The sequence below is a fragment of the Urocampus carinirostris genome, chromosome 10 (genome assembly GCF_059441175.1).
Source record: "Urocampus carinirostris isolate Australia breed hairy pipefish chromosome 10, RoL_Ucar_1.0, whole genome shotgun sequence".
Taxonomy (NCBI): domain Eukaryota; kingdom Metazoa; phylum Chordata; class Actinopteri; order Syngnathiformes; family Syngnathidae; genus Urocampus; species Urocampus carinirostris.
The window spans coordinates 23,468,786-23,494,981 of record NC_142358.1 but is presented as its reverse complement, the minus strand read 5'-3'; the positions used below and the strand labels follow the sequence as shown (position 1 = coordinate 23,494,981).

The 26,196-nt window shown below is 41.0% G+C and overlaps 1 protein-coding gene across 4 annotated transcripts in view; it reads right to left on the bottom strand.

Annotated features, from left to right (window-relative positions):
• The window catches only part of LOC148358426 (uncharacterized), a 38,700-nt gene that overhangs the window by 5,256 nt on the left and 7,248 nt on the right, over window positions 1-26,196 (bottom strand). For 3 of the 4 annotated variants that reach the window (XM_088345126.1, XM_088345124.1, XM_088345127.1), the window contains exons 6-19: window positions 26,079-26,161; window positions 23,447-23,558; window positions 21,366-21,540; window positions 21,156-21,218; window positions 17,789-17,890; window positions 17,581-17,672; window positions 16,102-16,181; window positions 15,708-15,819; window positions 13,427-13,622; window positions 11,095-11,175; window positions 10,900-10,997; window positions 5,464-10,761; window positions 5,276-5,401; window positions 2,099-2,152 (exon numbers count right to left, since the gene is read on the bottom strand). In XM_088345126.1, the coding sequence (XP_088201252.1) occupies window positions 2,099-2,152; window positions 5,276-5,401; window positions 5,464-10,761; window positions 10,900-10,997; window positions 11,095-11,175; window positions 13,427-13,622; window positions 15,708-15,819; window positions 16,102-16,181; window positions 17,581-17,672; window positions 17,789-17,890; window positions 21,156-21,218; window positions 21,366-21,540; window positions 23,447-23,558; window positions 26,079-26,161 (6,672 nt within the window). The remainder of the gene's footprint in view (window positions 1-2,098; window positions 2,153-5,275; window positions 5,402-5,463; window positions 10,762-10,899; window positions 10,998-11,094; window positions 11,176-13,426; window positions 13,623-15,707; window positions 15,820-16,101; window positions 16,182-17,580; window positions 17,673-17,788; window positions 17,891-21,155; window positions 21,219-21,365; window positions 21,541-23,446; window positions 23,559-26,078; window positions 26,162-26,196) is intronic. The other variant, XM_088345125.1, reaches the window with a different exon arrangement.

Here is a 26,196-nt window from a genome sequence, read left to right as displayed (position 1 = left end):
GCTGGGCGATTTTACATTCGCCCGGGACGATCGGAGACAAATTCACGACAGGGTTTATACTTGCGCCGCACCGTGGGTGCCGTTCGGTCGCTCCCGCAAGCGAGCCCTTTCGGGCGCGATACGCACGACACCGACACAGTTATGGGGGTCCCGCGCACGTCCGTCGCCTTTCGCCCGCGGACGACCACCTGTCGTCGCGCCGCGCTACTGGGGTCGTCGGACGAGCGGGCTCCCCCCAGTTACGCCCGCTGCCTTTTCTCGCGTCGCGCTGTGCGACGCCGCGTCCGCCGAACTCGCTCCGTCGCGCGGCCCGGGAGTGACCCCCGCCGACTCTGATTTATTTTTAGTTTGAATTTAACATGAATCTTGTTTTTTATTTCTTATTTATTTCTTTTCTTTTTTTTAAATATCCCTACCTGAAAAAGCTGTCCGCTGGTTTGTTACTTGCCTGGACAAATGTTATGCACTAAAACAGGGTGAAGGCCACTGACCTAAGCAATGATGATTTAAGACAAAAACTGTATTATGAAGCAGCATGGGGGGGCAGTGGTTAGCGCGTGTGCGGCACAGTTCTGAGCTCATAAGATCGAAACTTCCTGTGTGTTCTCCCCGTGCTTCCATGGGTTTACTCCGAGCACTCCGGTTTCCTCCCACATTCCAAAAACATGCATGTCAGGTTATTGGCCGGAGTAAATGAGCAAGTGAGTTGTCAGTCTCTGTGTGCCCTGCAACCGGCAGGAATCCAGTTCAGGGTGTCCCCTGCCCATTGCCCAAAGATAACTGGGATGGGCTCCAGCACCCCAGCGACTCTACTGAGGAAAAGCGGTGCAGATAATGGATGGATGGATGGATGGATTTTAAAAAACCTAACACAAACATCAAATTGCTAGGTGTCTTCTGCTTGCTTATTTAATATTGAACACCTGCAAAAGAGATTGCATAAAATCCCAGGCTTGTTTGCTATTTCGACTATGTTTCCTGTAATTCATTATTTTGAACATTATGCACTGTTAACATTATTGCCACTATTGGCCAGAGCGGATCTGCTTTTTGTAGCCAAGTAGATTTAATAAAAATAAAGGGCGCAAGGGAGGACCTTTGAAACAGATTGTAATCTTTGCATCTTGTGAGTTGTCTGTGCAATCCTTTCCTGTTCTTATTGCAAATTGTTTTGAACGTCTTTTCAACTGTAAACTCATCACCGATACATAAAAAATGATAATGCCAAATATGTGTCTTGCTGGCGGCACGGCGGATGGGTGTTCAGCGCGCAGCCCAACGGTGCGGAGGTCCAGGGTTTAAGTCTTGCCATCACTGCCTACCTGTGTGGAGTTTGTATGTTCTGCTCTTGCCTGCGTATGTTTTCCCTGTGCATTCCGACTTCCTCCCACATTTTAAAAACATGCGTGTCAGGTTGATCGGCCGGTCCAAATTGTCCCTAGGTGTGAATGAGCGAGTGAGTTGTCTCGGTGTGCTTTGTGACTGGCTGGCAACCAGTTTTGGGTGTCCCCTGCCCTCTGCCCGAAGATAGCTGGGATGGTCTCCAGGACCCCTGCAGCCCTAGTGAGGCTACAGATCATGGTACAGATCAGGGATGTGTCCTGCTGTGTGAGATGAAAGTTAGTGTTCTTACAGTATAAATAAAGCACAAACTGCCGTTTGCAGCCTTTGGCCTGTTTAGGGTGATGCCAATGCCCATACTATGTCTCTCCCTCTCTCAAAGTACTTGTATTCAACAGAAAAAAGCCTTAAGTGCTGATTGGTGCTGCTCATTTCCCTCAACAACTTTTTTTCATCTTCCACTACTCTTGTTGAAATGTTTGATTATTAATTTTAGTTTGAATAAAGTCCCACACGCCCCGCTGTCTCAAACACAGCACTCCGAAGTAACTACGTCTCCCTTTCCAAAACAAGAGCGCCAGCTGACACTGTGTGTAGCCCCATCAAAATGATGAAACTGATCTTTACTTTTAGAATTCACCTTCAGTGTTCTCTTACGGTAGTCTGAGGTCACTGTATTCGGCACACAGAAATACTAAAACTATTTTCTTATCAACGCGATCAAAATGCCACATCTGTTACATTAAATCAAACCAACCTTTCTTCTTCCAGCATGATGCCAAGTGCCCTAATAGCAGCTTCACGGTCCTTCCTGAACACAAGCACACAACTTTTTACATTTACTCCTTAAGATTGTATTCGTATCAGGAAAGTGTGATACCGTAGACCAGGGGTCGGCAACCTATGACACACAGCTGGCGAAGGGTTGACCAGTGGCACGCGAGCACACGGCAAAATAATAATGATTATACTTTAAAAATGCGCATTTTACCTGAAATTTAGACATTTTCAGTTGCGCGGCGTGTTTGCGGTCGCGCCCCTCCTATTCTGTTTCGTGTGTGAGTGCGTGTCTGCGCCGCGCCTCGCAAAGGAGAGATCCGTGTTTTAACGCAGCCAACAAAACACACGCGCCTGATAAATGAACGATACATGACGGCTCCTCGAGCAAAAACATTGCGTTCTTTCCAGCCAGCGTGGACAGATGACTGGGGCTTTGTGCAAAAAATTACCGTGCTGTTTTGTGCATTATGCCCCGGGAGCGTTGTACCTCACGCATCAAGTGTTAAACGTCATTACTAGACGAAACATGAACATGAATTCAAGGCAGAGACAAGGCGCTGTGTCCAGGTATGCACGCGTGCATGTGTGTGCGCGCGCGCATGCCGTCTGCTTTGCTGCTGTTATTTTAAATATTATACTGCTGTTTTGATATTTTCTGCAACAAGATTTCATTGATGAATGGTATGGTAGCTATCAATAGCACTTGTTTTTTAATTGTAGTTCATTGGAAATGAAGAATGATTGATTCTGGTTAATTCTTGTGGCAAAAAGTTGTAGTCATTGATGGCTACAGGCCTTTCCACTTGTTATTCACATTCATTTTTAGATGATTGATGAACAAGAATAGTGCAAGATAAATTGGCCAGTTATACCAGTGTTTTTCAACCAGTGTGCCGGGGCACACTAGTATGCCGTGAGACCTTGTCTAGTGTGCCGCTGAAATTTGCCCAATTTTCTCTTACCAAAAAATCAGGCCATTATTCAGTATTTTTGCTATTTTCAGACGTGGAACTGTAATAGTCATCCATATCAGTAGGTGGCAGTAGATTTTTATATACTTTTTATGTACTAATTATCTGCTCTTTAGGTAGCACAGTACATTTAATAACTTAATTTGTTTAACAAAGCAGTTTTAGATTGCACTTTAAAAAAATAAAAACATAAAGCACATCATTATTTTTTATTTTAAGTATTATTTTCTCATTTATATACTAATTATCTGCTTATGAGGTAGTACAGTGAAATATTTGACGTAACTTCATTTTCAAACATTTTCGACGGACGGTGTGACTCGAAACTTCTTTATACATAAAGAAGGGTTGATAAACACTGAGTTATACGATTAAAATGTACAGGACTGTTTCAGAAAATTAGAATATTGTGATAAAGTTCTTTATTTTCTGTAATGCAATTAAAAAAACAAAAATGTCATACATTCTGGATTCATTACACATCAACTGAACTATTTCAAGCCTTTTATTGCTTGAATATTGCTGAATTTGGCTTACAGCTGAAGAAAACTCAAAAATCCTATCTCAAAATATTAGAATATCATGAAAAAGTATACAAGTAGGCTATTCAACTAATCACCTGAATCATCTAATTAACTCGAAACACCTTGCGAGGGTTTCCTGAGCCTTAAAAACACTCAGCTTGGTTCAGTAAACTAAATCACAAGTATGGGGAAGACTGCTGATCTGACTGCTGTCCAGAGGACCATCATTGATACCCTCCATCAGGAGGGTAAGACACAAAAAGAAATTTCTCAAAGAGCAGGCTGTTCACAGAGTGCAGTTTCAAAGCATATCCACAAAAAGTCTGTTGGAAGGGAAAAATGTGGCCGGAAACGCTGCACAACCAAGAGAGATGACCGCAGCCTTAACAAAATTGTGAAGAAGAGCCGCTTCCAGAATTTGGGGGAGCTTCAAAGACAGTGGGCTGAAGCTGGAGTCCAGGTATCAAAAGCCACAGTTCACAGACGTGTCCGGGAAATGGGCTACAATAGCCGTATTCCCATGGTCAAGCCACTTCTGAACTCAAGACAACGGAAGAAGCGTCTGACTTAGGCTATGGAGAAGAAGCACTGGACAGTTGCAGAGTGGTCCAAAGTCCTCTTTTCAGACGAAAGCAAGTTTTGCATTTCATTTGGAAGTCAAGGCGCCAGAGTCTGGAGAAAGGCTAGAGAGGAGCAAAATCCAAGTTGCTTGAAATCCAGTGTGAAGTTCCCACAGTCAGCAATGGTTTGGGGAGCCATGTCAGCTGCTGGTGTTGGTCCACTGTGTTTCATCAAGTACAGAGTAAATGCAACTGTGTACCAAGAGATTTTAGAGCACTACATGCTTCCATCTGCTGAAAAGCTCTATGGAGATGAGGATTTCATTTTCCAGCATGATCTGGCACCTGCCCACAGTGCCAAAACCACCAGTAACTGGTGCACTGACCATGGCATCACTGTCCTTGATTGGCCTGCTAATTCCCCTGACCTGAACCCCATCGAGAATTTGTGGGGTATAGTTAAGAAGAAGATGAAAGACACCAGACCTACAAATGCAAATGAGCTGAAGGCCGCTATCGAAGCATCCTGGGCATCAATAACACCTCCGCAATGCCACAGGCTGATTGCCTCCATGCCACGCCGGATTGATGCAGTAATCCGTGCAAAAGGATTCCCAACCAAGTACTGAGTGCATCAATGGACATTTTCAAATGTTTGATTTAGTTTTGCTGTTATGAAATTATTTTTTTTACTTGGTCTGAGGAAGTATTCTAATATTTTGAGATAGGATTTTTGAGTTTTTTTCAGCTGTAAGCCAAAATCAGCAATATTCAAATAATAAAAGGCTTGAAATAGTTCAGTTGATGTGTAATGAATCCAGAATGTATGACATTTTTGTTTTTTTAATTGCATTACAGAAAATAAAGAACTTTATCACAATATTCTAATTTTCTGAGACAGTCCTGTATATCCATGTTGTATATTTGGACTGGTGTAAAATGACAGCTATGTTGGATATTAAAATCTAATTTTGGTGTGGCACACTGATTTACAAGGAAATTTAAAGTGGCACTCCACACCAAAAAGGTTGCTGACCCCTGCCGTAGACTGTATTCAACTCATTCATTTTACATTTTTGAAATGTGTTTTTTTTCTGACCTGATTTTGATTTGCTCCCCTTCTCTCTCCTCCTGGACAGGTTCAGGTTTACGAACGTCCTTCTGGTCAACTGTCGAAAACACTTCCTCATCTCTCCTCTTGACCAACAGGCACTGCCGCAAAGCCCTTAAGACACTTCTTGTGAGTAACCCTGAACAAACAGTGATCACAAATTTTGTAGAACTCACTTTAACTTTTCTTTGTACTCGCTCTTTAGTTTCTTCTCCTCTGTATCTCCCCTCATGTCGATTTGATGACGCATCTTCTTTGCTTTCCTGTTGGCTAACCTCACCAAATGTTCTTTGTCGCTCCACGGATCCAAATGGAAAAGGTCCGTTTTTTTATTCTTCAGCTGCTCCATCTCCTTTTCTTCTCTGATAAGCTCTTCCTGACAAAGATACATCCGTTTTTCCTTTTTCCTCCTCAACCTCTCAACCTCCTCCTCCTCTTCCCGTTTTAACCTCTCCTGTCGGAGACGCATCCTCCTTTCTTTTCCCCTTTTTAACTTGGCGATCTCTTCCTCCTCTTCTCTACTGAGCTCTTCCACACAAAGACGTATCCTTTTTTCTTTCTCCTTTTGTAGGCGTTCCACCTGCTCCTCTTTCTTTAGCTCCTCCAAGAGAAGCTTCATTCGCTTTTCTTTCTCTCTTTTCAACTTTTCTGTTTCTTTCTCCTCTTCCATCTTCAGATTTTCTTGGTGCAACAGCATTCTCCTCTCCTTGTCCTTTTTTAATCTCTCTGCCTCTTCCTCCTCCTCTTTACTCAACGCCTCCAGTCGAAGTCGTGTTCTTTTCTCCTTTTCTATTCTCATGCGCTCTTCCTCTTCCTCCCTAACAAGCTCCATTTGACGGAGTAGTGCTTTCTTCTCCTTCTCATGCCTCAAGCGCTCCTCCTCTTCTTCCCTCCAGAGCTTCTCCTGCAGAAGGCGCGTTCTCTTCTCCTTGTCCCACTTCAGCCGTGCTACCTCGTCTTCCTCCTCTCTTCTCAATTGCTCCTGACGGAGACGTGTTCTCCTCTCCTTCTCGCGTTTTAAAAGTCGTGCTTTTTCGTCTTCCTCATCTCTAAGCTCCCCCTGCCGGTGAAGGATTCTGGTCTCCTTTTCCCTTTTCAACCTTTGCACCTCCACCATTTCCTGCCTCCTAAGCTCCACCTGGCGTAGGTGTCTTCTTTGCTCCTTTTCCTTTTTCAGTCGTTGTATCTTGTCTTCTTCCTCAATCCTCGGATATTCCTGGCCAACTTGTGTTCTTTTCTCTTTCTTACGTTTCTCAGTGTCCTCCTCATTGTCGATACTGGATTTTCCTTGCAAAGGCCTGTGTGTGACTTCAAGACCTTCTGATACCTTGTCCTCTTTCAGCCCTATTTGTAGTGCACCTGCACTCTTCTCCACGTTATCAATCTGACTTGTCTCTTCAGACACTGTCTGGTTCTCTGACATTGGACTCTCTCTGTTCTCGCTTTTAAAGTCTTCCTCTTCCGGCCACATCTTCTCAGGGAGAAGGGAACTTGTGTGTGACTCTACGCTGTCCTGCTTCTGTACCTTCTCTTGAAAAAGGGGAGCTTTCCAGCATTTCTCTTTCTCCAACTCCTCTAAGTCATCTTTCTGTTCATCTCCCCTAAGCTGTTCATCTGATAAAATAATTTCCTTTTGCAACCTTATTATTTCAGATTTTTTGTTTGACTGACACTCATTTTTGTTTGTGGTTGATTCTGCATTCTCCTGGTGTGCCCTCTTGGCCTTCTCCTTCTGCTGGCGCAGACGCAATCGCGCCTCCGTTCCACTCCTCATCCTGTCCACATTTCCTTCCCTGTCTCTCCGGAGCCTTTCCTGAGGGGTGCGCATCTTCTTCATTTTGTCCCTCTTTGGCCCATCCTCTTCATCCCTCTCTCTTTTCATCTCATTCCTCTTCAAGTGCATTCGTGCCTCCTTTTCTCTTCTCAAAAGCTGCATCTCTGCTTCTTCCTCATTCTGCAACTCCTCTTGGCAGAGACTTATTCTCCTTTCTTTTTCCCTCTTCATACTTTGAATCTCTTCCTCCTCATCTCTTCTCAGTTTTTCGCGGTAAGTACTGATACTCATCTCCTTCCTCTTCTCCAAATATTTTGCATCAACTTCTTCCTCTCGTCTAAGTTGCTCCCGTAAGGCGCTTATTCTGCTTTCCATCTCGGTCTTTAATAGCATTTCCTTTTCCCGCGTCAACTGCACGACCACCTCCGCCTCATTTCTTTTCAGTTCTTGCAGGTGAAGCTGTGTTTTACTCTCCTCAGCTTCCAGTGGCTCTTCTGTCTCTTCTTTTTCTGTTTTTAATGACTCTTGACGGAGGTGTATTTGTATCTCTTTTTCTTTTTTCAAAGATTCAAACTCCTCATTCAACTCCATTCTAAGTTTTTCTTGGTAGGACCTCACTTCTGCTTCCTTTATTTTCTTCAAATGCTCCAACTCCTCTTCTGTCTCTTTCATCAGCTCCTGCTGTAGTAGACGCATTCGCCTCTCTTGATCAGTTTTCAGACATCCTACCTCCAGTTCTTTCCCTCTCCTCATCTCTTCCTGAATCATGTTCATTTTGGCCTCAATTGGGGTCTTGAACCGCTTCAACTCTACTTCTTCCTCGTGCCCGAGTCTCTGCAGGCGAAGAACCGTTCTCGTCTCTATTTCTTTCCTGTTTTCACAATCTTCATCCTTGCGCTTCTCCACCTCATGTTCCTCACTCTTCAGCTCCTCTTGACTGTGACGCATTCTCATTTCTGTATCCTGCTTGAAGCGCTCCACATCTTCATCCTCCGCCTTATGCAACTCCTCCCAGTTAACATGCTTGGCAACTTTTTCAGCCTTCATGGCCTCCTCTTCCTCCTTTCTCTGCTTCTCCCTGTAGCGATGTATCCTGGCCTCTTTATCTGCCTTCATTTGTTTCAACTCTGCCACTTCTTCTTTTTTCAGCTTAACCAAGTGAAGGCGCACCTTTAGCTCCTTCTCTGACTTCAACATCTTTACCTCGTTTTCTTCCTTTTTCCTGAGAGCCTCCTCACAGTGACGCATTCTTGTCTCCATCTCAGATGTCAATCTACACATCTCCCTTTTCAATTCTTCCACCTCTTTCTTTTTAGCCTCTTTTGCCTGTGTACGCCAGACTGACATTCTAGCCTCCATCTCCGTTTTTAGCTCCTCTGCCTCTTTTTTTTCCTCAACCCTTAGTTTTTCTTGATATAGTTCAATATTTTCCTTTGTCTTGTTTTTCAGTTGCTCAAACTCTTTCTCCTCCTCGATGGTGAGCCTTTCACGATGGTCACATATTCTTGCCTTATTCTCACACATCAAATGCTCTTTCACTTTTTCTTCCTCTATCTTTACCTCATCCCGGAAAAGCTGAATTCTCATCTCAGCTTCAGCTTTCAATTGTCTAACCTCCTCCTCCTCCTTGATTTTTTGCTCCTCCCGGCACAAGACCATTCTCTTTTCTGCTTGGGCTCTTAACTGCGCCAATTCCTCTTCTTTTTCTTTCTCCAACTTTCTCTTGGAGAGGTTAAACTCCCTCAGTATTCTGCTTTCCTCTTTCTTCAACTCCTGACATTGGGCCTCCTCTTCCCTCTGGAGTTCATGTTGGTGACGCTGCATTCTTGCCTCCCTTTCTCTCTTTAATTTCTTCACATGCTCCTCTTCCTCTTGAACTAACCTAGACTGTTTCTTTTGTTTCAATTCTCGTAACTCCTCATTTTCTTGTCCCATGAGCTCTTCCAAATATAGAGCGATTCTTTGTTTCTTCTCCTCACTCAATAACTCTGCCTGGTAAAGTTCCATTTTTTCCTTCTTTTTGGTATTCAGTAGCTCAATCTCTTCCGCTTCCTCTCTTTTGAGCCTTTCCCGGTGTTCACATATTCTTGTCTCCATCCCACGTAAAAACTGCTCTTTCTCCTTTATAAACTCTTTATGACAAAGTTGTATTCTCATCTCAACTTCACCTTTCAATCGTTTTACCTCTTCCTCTTCTTTTTTTTTCAGCTCCTCCCGGCACGAGACCACTCTTTTTTCCACCTGTGCTCTCAACTGTGCTAGTTCTTCTTCAGCTTTCTTCAACTGCTCCTTGCAGAGGCATATCTCCATCTGAGTTCTGCCCTCCTTTCTCTTTATCTCTTCAAACTGTGCCTCCTCCTCAATTTTCAGCTCTTGCATTCTTGCCTGCCTCTCTGTCTTCAACCTCTTCCTCTCCTCCTCTTCCTCTTGACTTAGTTCTTGGCGATAGAGATTCATTCTGCACTCCTTCTTTTGTTTCAACTCTTGAATCTCCTCATCTTCTTCTCTCTTTAGCTCCTTCAAATGAAGAGCCATTTTCTTTTTCTCTTCTCTTTTTAGTTCCTCCATTGAGAGGGACATTTTTGCCTCTATCTCTGTCTTAAATTGTTCCAATTTTTCCTCTTCCTCCTTTCGTAGCTCCTCTTGGCGTAAGCATATTTGTTTATCCCTTTTACTCTTTAACTGTTCAACCTCGTCCTCTTTCTCTTGTATAACATTCTTTTGAAAATGACGCAATTTGGTCTCTTTTTCCTTTTTGTAGTTATTTGCTTCCATCTCCTCCAGCTCCCTCTGCTCTTGATGGAGATTTTTCCTCATCTCTTTCTCTCTCTTGATTTGTTCTATTTCTGCATCGCCCTCTTTTTTCAAAAAGTCAATTCTTTTTTCCTTTTCTCTCATTAGTTTTTCAACTTCACACTCGTACTCTTTCCGCAGTTTCTCTAGGTAGATCTGTTGTCTTAATTCTTTGTCTTTTTTCAACTGCTCAAGTTGATTTTCCCTCTCTTTCTCCTCATTGCTGAGCTTCTCCTGCCAGGTATGTCTTCTTTTGTCTATTTCCTTTTTAAACTGGTTCTTCTGTTCCTCTTCTTCCACACTTAATTGTTTCTGGTAAAGAGATATTCTGGTTTCCATCTCTCTTTTTAAGCGCTCTTTCTCCTCTGCTTCTTTCTTTTTTAGCTTTATCTGAAGGGGGTGAATTCTTCTTTCAATTTCTTCATTTAAGTGATTAGTGTCTTGCATTCTCTCGTTCTTCAACAACCCAGCCTCCTCCTCCTCCCCCCGCACGTGTCTCTCATTGAGTTGTTGTCCTTCCTCAGTCAAACACAAAACCACTTCCTTTATAAGGTCTTTCTGAGGGGAATGAATTCCTTTCTCCATTTCAGTTTTCACTGGCATCCCATCCCCTAATTCTTCTCTCTGCAGAACTGTTTGAAAAGTATGCATTTTTGTCTCCTGGCTTGATAAATGATCTATGCCCTCCTGAGTATCGAAATCACCTTCCATGCTAGACAAATCTTTTTCTGCGGTGTTATGAGTGAGATCACCCAGGTCTTTTTCAAGCATGAACTTCTCCTTTCCTCCCTCCTCTTCCTTTAATAGGATTTTAGAGTTGAGGTCTTCTTCCACTGTGGTCTCAATATTTTGAGTACTAAATTCAACAGCATTTAGAGAAGGTTGTGAATCTTCATGAACAATATTCCTAAATAAAAATAAAACCGTATCAATTGGATTTGAAAGGTAAATGCACAAAAGTAAGAAACATTTAATCACCAGTTGGGAATCTAAATTCTACCAGCGATCACACATCTAGTCAAAATACACCTTGCTCTAAACACACCTTGAGGGAACTACTGGCATCTCATTTTTTGTCTCTTCGTTTTCCATGCTATTAACATTTGTTGCCAAAACATGGACATCCAGAAAGTCCCCCGAGAGCTTTAGTTGACATAAAAAATGGTTACATCAAATTTTGAAACGACTCAGATTATTCTGTAGGTCATAATGCAGTACATACTGAACATAGAACATGTACCTGCTGCTGAGATGTTGAATCAGTTATGCTCTTTGTAATCTCCTCTGCTGAATCCATTTGAGTATTACCGGAGCTCTTCCTCTACATACGTAAAGAAAAGTGGAAAGTAAGTAATGGACAGATTCATGGTTTTGTTCTGCAGTTGTTCTTTTTATTTATTTGGTTTTTTTGGAAGTCACTGAAATGGTCACTGAGATATGCCTGGAATTTATTAAGGCTCTGGAAGTTGTGGGCATCCCATCTTTGACACGCCTCTACAACATTGCGTGGACATCGGGGACAGTACCTCTGGACTGGCAGACTGGGGTAATGTTCGGCCTTTTTAAGAAGGGGGACCAGAGAGTGTGTTCCAACTACAAGGAAATTAAACTTCTCAGCCTCCCAGCCGAAGTCTATTTGGGGGCACTGGAGAGGAGGGTCCATCAGGAAGTCGAATCTTGGAATTCAAGAAAAGCAGTGTGGTTGTTGTCCGGGCCATGGAACAGTGAACCAGCTCTAGACACTCTGCAAGGTCTTCAAGTGTTCATGGGAGTTTCCCTATCCAGTCTACATGTGTTTTGTGGACTTGGAGAAGGCATTCGACCGTGGTCCGGAGGGGGGTGCTCCAGGAGTATGGATCCGGGCTGTGCGGTACCTGTATGCACCGTGCCAGAGTGTGGTCCGCATTGCCAGTGGGAGTTGTATTCGCCAAGGCTGCACTTTGTCAAGTTGGCGCAGTGTTCAATTCTAACCATCTGTTGATAACTTTTATGGACAGAATTTCTAGGCGCAACGTTGGCGGGAAGGGGTCCGGTTTGGAAGCCCAGCATTGTATCTGCTTTTTGCAGATGATTTAGTGCTGTTGGCTACTTCAAGGTGTGATCTACAGCTCTAACTGGAGCGGTTTGAAACCAAGTGTGAACCGGCCGGGATGAATATCTGCATTTCTAACTATGAGACCATGGTTCTCAGCCGGAAAAGGGTGGCATGCTCCTTCATGGTTGAGGATGAAATCCTGCCCCAAGTGGAGGAGTTCAAGAATTTCGGGGTCTTGTTCACGCGTGACAGTTGAATGGAACGGGATATCGACAAACGGATCGATGCAGCATCTGCCGTCATGCGTACGCTGTACCAATCCATCAAGGTGAAGGGGGAGCTTAGCCGAAAAGCAAACCTATTGATTTACCAGTCGATCTACTTTCCTACCCTCACATATGGTCATCCCGGATTCACGCAACTGAAATAGGTTTCCTCCGCAAGGTGGCTGGGCTCTCCCTTAAGAGATAAGGTGAGAAGGGAATTGGGAAGGACTCAGTGTAGAGCCGTTGCTCCTCCGCATTGAGAAGAGCCAGTTGAGGTGGCTTGGGCATCTGATAAGGTTGCCTCCTGTAGGCCTCCCTCGTGAAGTGTTCCAGGGATGCCCCACCGGCAGGAGGCCCCAGGGAAAACCCAGGACACGCTCGAGAGACTAAGTCTTTAGGCTGGCCAGGGAACACCTCCGGAACTCTTTATATTGCACACTTTCACTTTCTTTTCCTCTCTCATTTTCCGTCTCACACTCTTTCTCCTTCCTCTTTTTCTCAGTCTATCTCCCTATATATTTTGCTCTCTTTATTTCCCTCACCTTTTCTCTCTCTCTCTTATTGTCTCTTTCCCACTCTTGTTTTCTCCCTCCCTTTCTCTCTCCCTCCCTCTTTTTCTCTTTCCTTTTTCTTTCTTTCAAACCCTTGGTCTACATATTTCTCCCTCTCCCCAGTCTTTATCACCTTTTCTTTCTCATTCTTACTTACTCATTCTTTTTCTCCATCTTTCCTTCCATCTAACCATGCATCCGTCTGTCCATCCATCTGTCATTCTTTCTCCTCTTTTCTTTTGTTTAGTTTTTGTCTTTTCTTTTCTTCCTTTCCTTTTCTTCTGTTTCTTTTCTTACTTCCTTACTGCGAAAGTGCTTTTTCTACCATGGGGCCCCCTGCCTTACTTTTATTTGAACATCCAACAAAATCCTGTAAATCTGTGATAACATCAAACTGCATCTGTTGGCCCCATCTATAATGGCTGACTGTTTAAATTAGGGGATGTGCGTGACGTCACACGAAAGCTATTAATTGGCCAATTTTACACTCACTCTCACGACAATAGATTCAATTGCCGTTTGTGTTTAAGCTAAAATAATTTGAAAAATAAAGCGAAGCCACATCTTTACTAGATAAAACACAAATGTGTGTTGAGAAAGTCCAAATGATATACAGGGACACCTCAATACCCCCCAATAACCACAATAACTGACATAATACTGCATCATATCCAGCAATATAATAAGTACAGGTCATCGGGAATGTGTTTTGAGAGTTACCTTTTTCTTTTCCTTTTTTTTTTCTTTTACTTTCTTCTGGCTCTTCTTCAACACACTAGGCCCTTCACCAGCAAGATCCTGCATATGCTCCTGCACCTGAACCACCATCTTACTACAATGCACTTTTAAAGAGTGCTTCTGGATGTGTGTGTGTAATTGGCAGATGCGAAAGTAGATGTTGCCGTTATCATCTTCCCTGGTAGAATGAAGTCAGAGAGAATGAAGAAGAGAAGGCTACACTGATATGGAGTAGGTCTTTTAAATTTGTTAGTACAGTGCTTAACAAAAAATATTATAAGTATTATAAATCCAGAGAACCAATCCTGCCATATTTAGAAATACATGTGTAAATAAAAACCACCTAAAAATATATGCATTATAAATCAATAAACACATAATCACGTAATACCTAAATGTATGACAAATTCAATGAATTAATTTAGTTATGCATTTTATTTTTTATTTGCTTCAGAATTTATTTTGTCATGTACTTTGTCACAACAAAATGTTATTCAAATAAGAAGACAGCCCAGTTGCTTGAGCCTTTCACCTATTGGCAGAGATTCGGCTACCACACTGATCAGTGAATAGGTGAAAAGCTCAGCCAGTTTGACCCCCTCATTTTAAGAACATTTTGTTGTGACCAAACACACAACAATATACATGCAACAAAATAAATAACAACAATAAATAACTAAATAAAACACCAAAACAAATGACAAAATAAATTATTACATGCATAAATACATAAGCTTCGGACATGATCCTCTCCAGAAACATGTTGAATAAAGTTGGAGAGAGAATTCAGCCTTGTCTCACACCAACTGTAGTTTGAAACCACGCTCCAATGGTATCATTGATAAATACCGCGCTATTGGCATTGGCATACAGATGGTCAATGGTCTGAACTAGTTTATGGCCCATGTCGTACTTACGCATGGTGGCCCATAAAGCGGCTTGCCATACTTTCTCAAATGCCTTCCTGAAATCAACAAAAATGTGATAGAGGTTTCTCTGGTGTTGTGGAAAGTTCACACATAGGATGCACGGATTAAAAATATGTCCTGTGGTGCACCTTCCCTCCCTAAAAACCTGCCAGTTTTTCAGCTAGGATTTTTTTTCCCCTGTGGTTTCAGTCTCTTCAACAGGACATTTAGCATAACTTTACTTGCTTACTTGCATGGCTGTTGAGACTGATGGTTCTGTAGTTGTATCATAGTTGAAGTTTTCCTTTCTTTGGTAGCATAAATACTAGCATTTTTCTCCATGGAGATGGCCACTGTCTTGTTGGCCAGAACTTTCTGCAATCTGTGTCAAGATGTATATAGTTTGCTTACCACAATTTCGTATGAGTTCAGACGGGATCCTGTCAGAGCTTGGAGACTTTCCGTTTTTCATCGAGTTAATTGCTGCCTCTACTTCTCTGAGGATTTGTCACTTCCCCCTGGGTCAGAATTCTTACAGAACCCAGGGTCTCCTGTGTCGTGTGGCATTTTTGTAATTTATTTCGGTATATCATGATTTATTGATCCATTCATTTATTTTTATCGTTAACCTCGTGACAAAAGGGCACGAGTGATTTATTTTTCGGATTTTTTGTTTTATGCATGGGAAGTGTGCAGTTATTCATATGTTTTATGAACTTTTCAATATTGTTATTATTTATATATAATTTAACTTTTGGCATGTGATAATGGCCTTAACTACTTACATAGGCGATATGTGATAATGGCCGTACTATTATTGCATACAATATCATTTTGAAATCCAAAATGTTTTTGTTAATGTTTCCAAAAAAATCATCAGATGTTGTTACGGCCTCTATTGGATGAAAAATTTGTAAACAAGACTATTGCGCGGAAAAATATTTTCAATTATTCGCTAATTAGAAATTGTTTTGACAGACTCATATGTGGTATCGATATTAATTGGTGAGTTACAAAATAAGAATAATTTAGTGAGACTATTGTTTTCAAACTTTTAACAGGTTCTAGCCCTGTTCCTGGAAACCAATTATTGCGAGTAACGCCATTTTCTCACGAGGTTAACAATACGGCATATATTTGTAGGAAGTTATGTATTTATACATTTATTCCAACATGAGGAAGGATTGGTCCTTCATGAGCATGAATTAAATGAAAAATAAGATTTCAATTTTGAGTTTGAAAAAATAATTCCAAAGTTTCTTCAAACAAACACTATCACATACTGTGAGTTAAAAAAACACTCAGTCTTACAATATAACTTAAAAATATACAATCTTTTTGAGGAATTGACTTACCGCTCTAAACATCCTGGACCCAAATTTTCAACAATGGCCTCCTTGGCAAGCCACATAAAATCTAGCTCTCGTTCTGGATCGATGCCTAAATCCCGTGCACACTGCATAATCCCTAAAAACAGACAAACAAAAATATTTTAGAGATAAATGACTGATCTCAGGCAATTTCTTCTTTGTTTTTGGTTAACAGCGTTTGAAATAACGTCCAAATTGTGGAGGAACTACAACTGCAGTTAAAATACGGAGCAGCTGCCAATAACCTAGAGGCTGAGCCTTGCTCCTTTAGGAACAAAGCCAATAAATCCAATAAACACCAGTATAGATTGACAAAGTTCTCATGATTTGATAAATGATCAAATAAATATTTGGTAATGTTGATCAATGTGTTGTGTACCTTCTTTGGAAAGACAAACTTCCCCATCTTTGTGTTCATCGTCAATATGTAGACTATTTGCGCATATCGCAGACAGGTGACTGACAAGGAAAAGGTTTATATTCCGTTAATAGACAACACAATGACAACTTTATCTCCAGTGAAGAGTCAAAATAATGTACGAATCTGATAGTCTTCAATGAGCCAAATATACTGCCTAAGAAAATATTGACACATTTCAGGCTTCAAACTTCAGCTTAAAAAAATCAAAATATTTTCCAAGAATCAACAACAGGTGAAACACAATCGTGAAACGGAGCCAAATATTTAAACATTTTACATTTACAATTAAAAAACGGAAAAGTAGGTGTTCCAAAAATATATATTCAGAAGTTCTCTGGTGACTTCTGGATGATCAAATGTCGACCTAAATTTGTGTAATCAAGTCTCAGTTAATATCAAACAGTGTGAGCATACAACTCTGCAAACCTACCAGGACCTGGCCATCCCTCTAAGAAACGTTGGGCCCAAACAAAGATAAAAGTCATCAGAGAAGCAATCAAAAGGATCACTATCACATTGGACGACCTGCAGGCATATACACCTGAGGTAGGACAATCTGTGCATAAGAAAACCATTATTCATACTCTGTATAAATCTGCCATTTATGAAAAGTGATGAAAAAGAAGAAAGCCTTTTCTAAAGAAAAAAGCATAAAAAGGCCCATGTGATATTTGTAAAAGGCCACATGGGGGACAAAAATAACACGTGGAAGAAGGTGCTCTGGTTCGATGAGGCCAAAATTGAACTTTATGTGCTGAATGAAAAGCTTTACGTTTGGCGTAGGATTAACAATGCACATCACCCTGAAAACACCATCCCCACTGTCAAACATGGTGATGGCAGCATTATGTTCTGGAGTTCCCTTTCTTCAGTAGAGACTGGGAAGCTCATTAGCGTTGATGGGAATATAGATGGAGCAGATACAGGGTGATCCTGGCAGAAAATCTGTTGGAGTCTGCAAGAAACCTGAGAATGGGGCGCTAGTTCACCTTCGAACAGGACAACCACTCTAAAGAAAAAGCAAAATCTAAAATAGAATAGCTTAAAACTAACAATATAAAGGGGTTAGGGTGGCCAAACCAATGTCCAGACTGCAATCCTAAAGAACATTTGTGGAAATATCAGAAAAATGCTCTGCACTAAGGTCACCATTACACTATGAGGAACATGATGTCTCGTAGGGAAGAATGGGCAAATATTTCGTGTGGCTGTAATAGCAGCAAAAGGAGGCTGTACAATACAAATTATTAACTCAAAGTTGGCCAATATTTCTGCAACACCCACTTATAATTTTTTTATTTCTAAGCACAATATGGAATCTTGTATATGTTTTTTTTCACGTTTGTATCTCACATGTTGTTGATTCGTAGAAAATATTTTGAGTTTTTTTATCCAAGAGTTTGCAGCCGACTTTCGCAAGGCACTGTAGCAGCGAACCTCTTGTCAGCTTCATTGTCACTGGCATCAATCTCCAATTGAACATCAGAAAAAGCAGAATGGTCAGCGATCACAAAGTCTGTATGTTGCTTCTAGAAAGATAAAAAAACAAAGACAAATGTCAATTAATAGTGAGAATTGTGATTGCCTATAAAAGCTGCATGACAGCATTACAAGGGTAATGACGAGCAGCAAAGAGTGTGGGTACCTGTTGTTGAACTTCACTACTGTTGTTTTCACGATGGGTCTGGTTAATGACTTCTGGCTTGGTTCTTTCATTTGTTGAGTCAGCACCATGGTCCTTGCAATCCTTATTTACACATTAGAAGTAAATACAGTTCAAATGCCATAGAGTAACCACCAAACACAGTACTGTTGTTAATGACAGGGTTCGTACACCTTTTTGGGGCCAAATTAAAGCACTTTTTAATTATACAAAATCATGCTTGGACTTGCACCCTCATATCTTTCAGATTTAATTTCCCCCTATTTTCCAATCCGGAGCCTTCGCTCTGAAAAATCTGGTCTACTAGTGATCCCAAGAGCGAAAAGATCCGCAGGTTCGAGAGCGTTCTCCATTAGGGCCCCGGTGCTGTGGAATGCCCTTCCCCCTGAGATTCGATGTGCAACCTCAGTGGAACTGTTTAAATCTAGGCTGAAAACACACTTTTATTCTACAGATTATCAATGAACTATATTTCATGTTGACAATATCTGTGTATTATTTGTTATTGCAACATCTGTTGCAGTCTGGCCATCCTGGAAAGGGGATTACCTCATGTGCGGTCCCTTCTCAAGGTTTCTTCATTTTCCTCATGCTGAGGTTGTTGAGTTTTTCCTTGCCCCCATGTAGGTTTTAGATCAGGGGATGGTGTAATAATAGTCTGGGGTTTGCAATAATCAGTGGTTTGTGCAGCCCTTTGAGACTCTTTGTGATTAAGGGCTATACAAATAAACATGACTTGACTTGACTTATTAAGGACTTTCAAATACCATAAATTCCGGACTATAGAGCGCACCTGATTATAAGCCGCACCCACCTCATTTCGGGAGGAAAACCTATTTTGTACATACACAAGCCGCACCTGTATATTAGCCGCATGCGCCCACATTGAAAATACGCAATACAAACACGAAATTAACCCATACCCGATACAGTCCAAAAAACACAGCCGGCAAAATGAACGGAAAATGTTACCGGTACTTAAGATTTAATGCAGACCTGCAGAGTCCAAGTGCCCGTTGAAAGTAATCCAAGGAAAAAAGTGTATATTTCCAAAGGTAAGGGTGGGAAAAATATATATCCGCTATTGTCGGCCGCGTCCACAAACACGTGTCACCTTTACTCCACTTCCCGTCAGCACGCGTTTGCCCCACCCCTTCTTTCTCATTTGCTCGTTCAAAACATATCAGAATAAGTGTCTCAAATAAATACATTACAAAAATATACAGTTGCAAATACAAATTATACATGGTTACACATATTTACAAAGAAAGACAGTACACCGAGAGTGTTTTCAAAGCTTTAATAATAATATTATAACTTTTATAACAAACCGTGCCTGTGAAGGGTAGCAAAACGCTACTAACAACACGCTCGCAACACAGTAAACCGCTCTGTTAAAAAAACATACCGTGCTTGTGGTAAGCACGGTAAACCGTCCTCCTCTTCCTCCTTATAACTGACGTCATCAAAGTCGTCTTCCTTCATTATGGGAAAGAGACTGTCATATAGACGTCGTCGCACGCTCTCCCTTTTATCAAAAACCCGCTACCGTCACGCTCGTAAAGTAAAGTTTACGTGCGGTAGCTCTGTTTCCTTCTATATAGGACTGCTCGATCGCGTTTAGCTTGGAAGTTGCGTCATGTGCCTTCCTTTTTGCAATTTGCATGATGAGAATATGTCTACGCTAATTTAATTTGTGCACAAGCTAAGAAGTTGCAGTCTAAATCTTACCTTTTGTACTTGAGCGCCGCTGGCGGCCGTTAGAAAAATTACATAAATTGGCCGCATCACTGAATAAGCCGCAGGGTTGAAAGTTTGGGAAAAAAGTAGCGGCTTATAGTCCGGAATTTACGGTACTCCAGTATCATTGACAGAAAAAAAAACTCGTGTGAATAATGTATTTTGCAGACCCGCAAATTTGCGATTTATGTACACATTTTAATCTTGCGTGTGCATTTATGTAGAGGACTCAACTTTTGGACAGCATTATTTTTTTCAGGCAGACAAGCGCTGACCCTTCTCCCTCCACCTTCCTCCCATTTTCTTTCTCTCTTTGGTAAAAGAAAACTCCATAAAGTGAGAGAGTGTGTCTTGATTAAAGTATGTTGAACTATAAAATTATGAGTAGCCAATCCTTCAGATTAAATAAAAGCTTTCTCATCCGCTTTCATGATTAAACTAACTAAAATATCTGAAAAAAAATTGTGGTGCTCCAAAAAGGTGAGACGAGCTTGAAGATAATAAACTTGGCTCTTCAGTTTTAATGTTCAATCGATAATGTCGTGGCTGCCATGGGGCCCAATTGGCCGCGCCCGTGTGTGTCACGGTTGCCATGGTGCCCAATTGGCCCCGCCCATGTGGCGCCAGCTGCGGCTTGTTGAGATACTGGCGTTCTGTCCATATAAAGCTCAGCGCTCTCTTGCTTCGGTTGTCAGCCCGTCAAACGAACTTCAGCCCCACAAGACGTGGGTTTTAACTCGGTCCGGTTTTCCTGTTGATGTCTTCAGTCCGGTATTGTTCCCGTTTATTTTTGTCCTGTTTAATTTCAGGTTCCAGTTTTGTTTCCGTCTATTTTGGTCCTGTTTATTATTTTCTCCAGTTTTCGTTCCCGTCTAGTTTCTCCTGTTAGTTATCCATATCCTGATTTGTTGTCAATTCGATCTGTCCAGTATCCACCCTATCTGTCCGATATCAACTCGGGCAATCGGAATCGGTCTCGTCTGTCTCTGGCTTCCTATCCTTCAACGCCAGACCGGCTTCCTGACGTGTATGACTCCCCATTTCCCGTTTCCTGTTCTGGTCCTGACAGATAATTTGTTCAAATAATTTATTGACCAACCAAATGTAGCTACACATACAGTAACATAGTCAGCGTGGAGGATGCTCACAGTCATGGGGGTGACAGGGAGGGAGAGGAAAATAAAAGCTCGCAGGATTGGGGAGGTGGCAAAGAAAGCCTCTTTCTGGTTATGGAGCAAAAGGGAGGGACTTACTTTACTCTACGTTTTTAAACAATTTAAATTGTGTACGCCGTATAACAATTTTTTAGGTGGAAATAATAAATTCAGAAAGACTTATCTCGACTTGCCCATTTCGGCTCTAATCCGAAACGTCTTGTCACTGTCAGCAAATGACAAGGTCATTGTAGATTGCAAATATTATAGTATAATATTATAGTACCCATTGTGTTTGTAAGGTTTATCATCGCTTACTACTGAGGATTTGTAATCACTAATAAGGGTAGCAATTGGCAGAGGTTGTTCATGTATAAGATCAAGAGACTGTTGATGATACATAAGCCCCTACTGTACACTTTGAAGTTACTGTAACTTAAAATGAATGTTCACACCAGTCGCGAGCGATGCGCGGTCTCTAGTGGTATCCTCTGGGACTGCTCGTGAACTGATTTTCCCTAGAATAAGGAAACATATTTTTCTGTTGCATACCAAAAATTCTTGTATTTAGAGGTGCCCCTTTATAGAGGTACAAGTGTGTTTCAAAACTCAGTCATGATTCTTTTGAAATGCTATGTCAATATAGTTGTAGAGTCGTAACTTACGCTTGTGATTAGCTCCATGTTCTGTTGGCCATCTGATGTCAAAAGATCAGCAGACTGCTGCTTGCGCATACGTTCCTGAACAACCAAATTGCGGAACTGCACATCACAAGGATGATCCCATGTGGTTGTGTTTGAACGGTAGTTGTGATAGTAAATCTGCCCCAACTGGTTTAGGCTGTAGAGATGGAGTCAAAATTTCTGTTATTTGGACATTGTTTTACAGTCAGTTTTTTTTCTCACAATTTTTCCTTGTTGGACAAATCTTTGTAGAAAACTATGGCTTTTTGAGTGTTGGATAGATACTGTTGAATTTACATGACAGAAAACGTAGTGATTGAGAGGGTTGCCTGAGGCAGGATAAATGAGGTTGTTGACGGCACTGTTGTTTTTGTGTTGGGATAATAGGGTGTAGACAAAAGCCTGATGGACCGCGGAGCCAATTAACAGCTGTCGGGAAGACTAAACTAATATCCTTGGTTTCATAGTATAACAATAAACGATGCTTGGTAAAACGAGTTTAATTGTTCATTTCATATTTATTTGGGATGTTGAAAACTTTAGCAAAACTGTTATTATATAATTCCATCCATCCATCATCTGCACCGCTTTTTCTCGCTAAGGTCAAGAGGGTGCTGAAACCAATCAAAGCCATCTTTGGACAGTAGGCAGGGGACACCATAAACAATTTGCCAGCCAGCCGCTGAGCACACAGAGACAGAGAACCATTCACACGAGCATTAACACCTCGGGACAATTTGGAAATGCCAATCAACCTGCCAAGCATGTTTTTGGAATGTGGGAGGAAACCGGAGTGCCCTGAGGAAACCCATGCAGGCACAGGGATAACATGCAAACTCTGCAAGGGGAGGCTGGTAGCTGGATTTGCACCCTGGACCTACGCACTGTGAGGCTGACATGCTAACCATTCAGCTGCCGTGCCGTCTTTATTTACATTATCATTTTACACTATTTTTAAATGATTGACTATTGCTGGTTGAAATCAGGCTCAAAAGACCAAATGATAAGTTTATAGTTGAGTAGACCATCCAATTTAGGAGAGAAGACATCAATTAATTTTGAACTTGCAAGGTGAAAAGGAGAGGACCAAAAACCTTCAAGATGCGAATTCCAATCTGTTCTAACGGTCCTATATTTCACTAATCAATCATCATTGGCCGAAAGCTACTGTCATGTAAACAGTACATAATAGTCAAAATAACGAAAAAACGTGAACTAAATAGTCTAAATAAGATAATGGTATCCTATGCAATTTTCTTTGCAGTTGTACATATAAAAAACAGAATAAACGTATGAGCTGTAGTAGAGGTAAGATCGGGCCTAAAAAAAAACAGCCAGACCCGACCCGCGGATATAGAAGTCCGAACCAGACCAGACCCGACCGATTAACTTTATTTGAGGGGCAGGGCTGCATCTCTGCGCCATGCGTTCTCCGGCACCGAACTGTGCGCTTCGGCACCTAAGTGCCTTCTTCAGCTGAACTACGTGCGGCACTAAAATGCAGCTTCGAGTTTACTCCGGGCCCAGTCCCTGGAATCAAGTGTGCACTTCGGCGCTGAAGTACGGACGGTCCCAAAGTGCAACTATGCATGGTGCAGAAGTGCAACGCTGCACTGTGTTACTCAAGTAAAAGTACAGTAACTTCAGGATTATATCATTCAAGTAGAAGTTAAAAGTAGTCATCGAAACAGTAATAGTAAATGTATGCTGTGCAGATCCTCCACGAAGGATTCTAATGTCCGAATTTCAGGCCAGAATTGCATACAGCCCAAGATTTTACCTCTAAACTGTAGTATAAATACATTGTGTATTTCAAGTGTTTTGCGTTTTTGTTTTCCCAAACCAATTAATATTTCTGCCATGAGAATAGTAAGGGATAGCAATATTCTGCACAATTTATTTGTTTTACACACAATGAGATGGAATTGCGGGATGACAGGGTTTGTTTTAATCGTTCAAATTGTTTTTCCAAAAGTAACAAGAAAAAAAATAATTTGGAAATTATCTACCAGTATTTTAAAATCCAGACCTATAATGCTTATTCTAAATCCCTAATTACTTACATCGCAATCCAATCCGGAGGGAGTGAAGCAATCATGGCTTTCTTGGCAAGATGGATGAGGTCAGGCTCTTTCTCTGGATCAATGCCAATATCTTGAGCATAGTCCTTGATTCCTGAAAAAGTAGTGAACAAATAGCAATTGACACATTTTTGGTTTCTGGAGGCAGAATTCAATCTGTTTTAAAATGCTTTTGAATATAGAATACCAATCATGCCACATGTATTAATAAATTAATAAATAAATACCTACAAGTGAACACGCATTGTTTTTTGACCTAAAAACAAACTAAAGGTTTGGGTGAGCATTTTACACAAGGGTTTTTACAATGGTAGGATAATACCCTATTTGTACAATGATTAGTGAAATATATCACTGACCACAATCGCAAAACATTGGATTCAACAGGAATCAAAACAGAGTTGCAGCAATGGGAACACCGAATTCTAACCACTAGACCACCAGCATTCAACTGTATCTCATTATCACACTGTTATTCATGTAACAAGAAATAAATTCGTCCTGAAAGATATAAACGAAAGCAAACAAGCACAACTAGGGAAACAACTCTCTGGACTTTGAAGAAATTAAATAAATCAATTGTAAATGTTATGTTGGTCTTATGTTAATAATTTACATTGTCAATTATTATTTAAACCTCTTTATGTTCCTGTAAAATTCCCCTTAAATCCCAACCAAAGACGTATGACGTATGCAAAGTAAATTGATTGCTGTTTTGGGACTATTTGGAGAATATGGACGGTTTTGGTCTCTTTTGAAAGGGTAAAACTGTGAAATTTTGTCCCAAACTAAAATAATCTCTGCAAATGCCACGAACATTGAGTAATCTGAGTTGGAACACACAAAAATAGGATTTTATTAAAGCCCAATTTTATTTTTTGCAATTAAATGTCTACGGATGAGTGTAGTATGGGTATCATAATACAGTGGTAAAAATCAAAAGTCCCAGTTTTTATAATAGAGCGACCGTTTGTAGTGTTATTTTAAAAATTGTCTTGCTGCTTTATCGCACTACTGTATTGCTTAAGCACAAAACAGGTGAGACAATAGTTTAAAGCTGGTACCTTGTCAAATTTGATCACAATCTGAAAAACTGAACTTTGTATTTTACACAGTTTTCAGTGGGTAGTTTTAGGCATTTTCAAAAGTGGCCATTTGAAGACGAGCAGTTGACAACACTAAAACCTTTGCAAATTCATTTTGTACTTTGGCCATTTTTTAGACATTGTGAAAAATTTGTAATTGTTTAAGATCTCTTTACGGATGTCAAATCAATGATTGTGCACACTTGTTCGTATTAATAATAAAACAAAAATATGGTGCGATTCAAATGACAAGTACCGTATTTTCCGCACTGTAAGGCGCACATAAAATCTGATTTTTTTTAAAAAAGCTGATTATGCGCCTTATAATCCGGTGTGCCTTATATATGGATCAATATTGAATTGCAAGGTCTCGCAACTAAGAGAAGCAGCCACCGACTCCATTTTTCGCGTAGAAGAAGAAGTGCGCTGTGCATACTGGGAAATATTAAACAACGATTCTCTTTAATTTGTGCGTTTGTATGAAGACCCTGAAATGGCTACTATTAAGAGACACGCTTACAACGCAGAGTTTAAACTCAAGGCATCAGTCACGCAGTAGAACACGTAAATAGAGCAGCAGCGAGAGAGTTCAACATTAATGAATCGATGGTGCGGAAAAAGCTTGCATAAGCTGCGCCAAGTAAGGAAGACTAAACAAAGTTTCCGTGGCAATAAAGCGAGATGGCCACAGTTAGAGGACACACTTGAACAGTGGGTTGTTGAACAAAGAGCAGCAAGTAGAAGTGTCAGTACAATAACTATTCGAATGAAGGCAACAGCGCTGGCACGGGATTTTAACATTAAAGAATTCAGAGGTGGTCCTACTTGGTGTGTGTTTACGTTTTACATTTTACAGTTATTATGTTATTGCTTTATTGTTATTGTTTTGCACTTGTTGTTTTTGCACATTACGAGTGTCACTATATTGCGATTGCACTAACGTTTAATTTACCATAACAGTATCAGACGGTTTTTTGCGTGTTGACTAAATGGAAGAAAAGTAAAATGTTATGCCTTGCTGTTGTTCAAAGATGTTAAAGATGTGTCACGAAAGTGCTTTACCTCAGAAAAAATAATAAAACAGCTGTTTATTCATTTTGGGAGTGAATGGAGTTGTGGAAAGCTTGTTTGTTATCTATTAATAAAGTTTGACTGACCTATCTGACTGTTTTGTTGACATTCCCTTTAGAGCGGCACCATCTAATGTTGCATAACGTAACTACATCCTCTACTGTAGCCAAGTCAAGTCAAGTCACATTTATTTATATAGCCCTTAATCACAAAAATGTCTCGAAGGACTGCACAGGATTACAATTACAAAATTGCACAATTACCTGATCTTAAACCAGAATGCACTTATAGCGCCTTATAATGCGGTGCGCCTTATGTATGGAAAAAGTTTTAAAATATATCATTCATTGAATGTGCGCCTTATAACACGGTGCGCCTTATAGTGCGGAAAATACGGTATATCTCTTATGCATTCGTAGGTCTGACTTTGTGGCATGTTGATATTATGTGAACAATACCTTGTTCAGAGATGTGGAATTCTTCATCAAGGAGCTCCTCAAGGATTATGGGCCCATGTAAGGCTGCTACGTGTGCGAGGTCACTAACAAAAAGAATATCCATATTTTTGTGATGAAC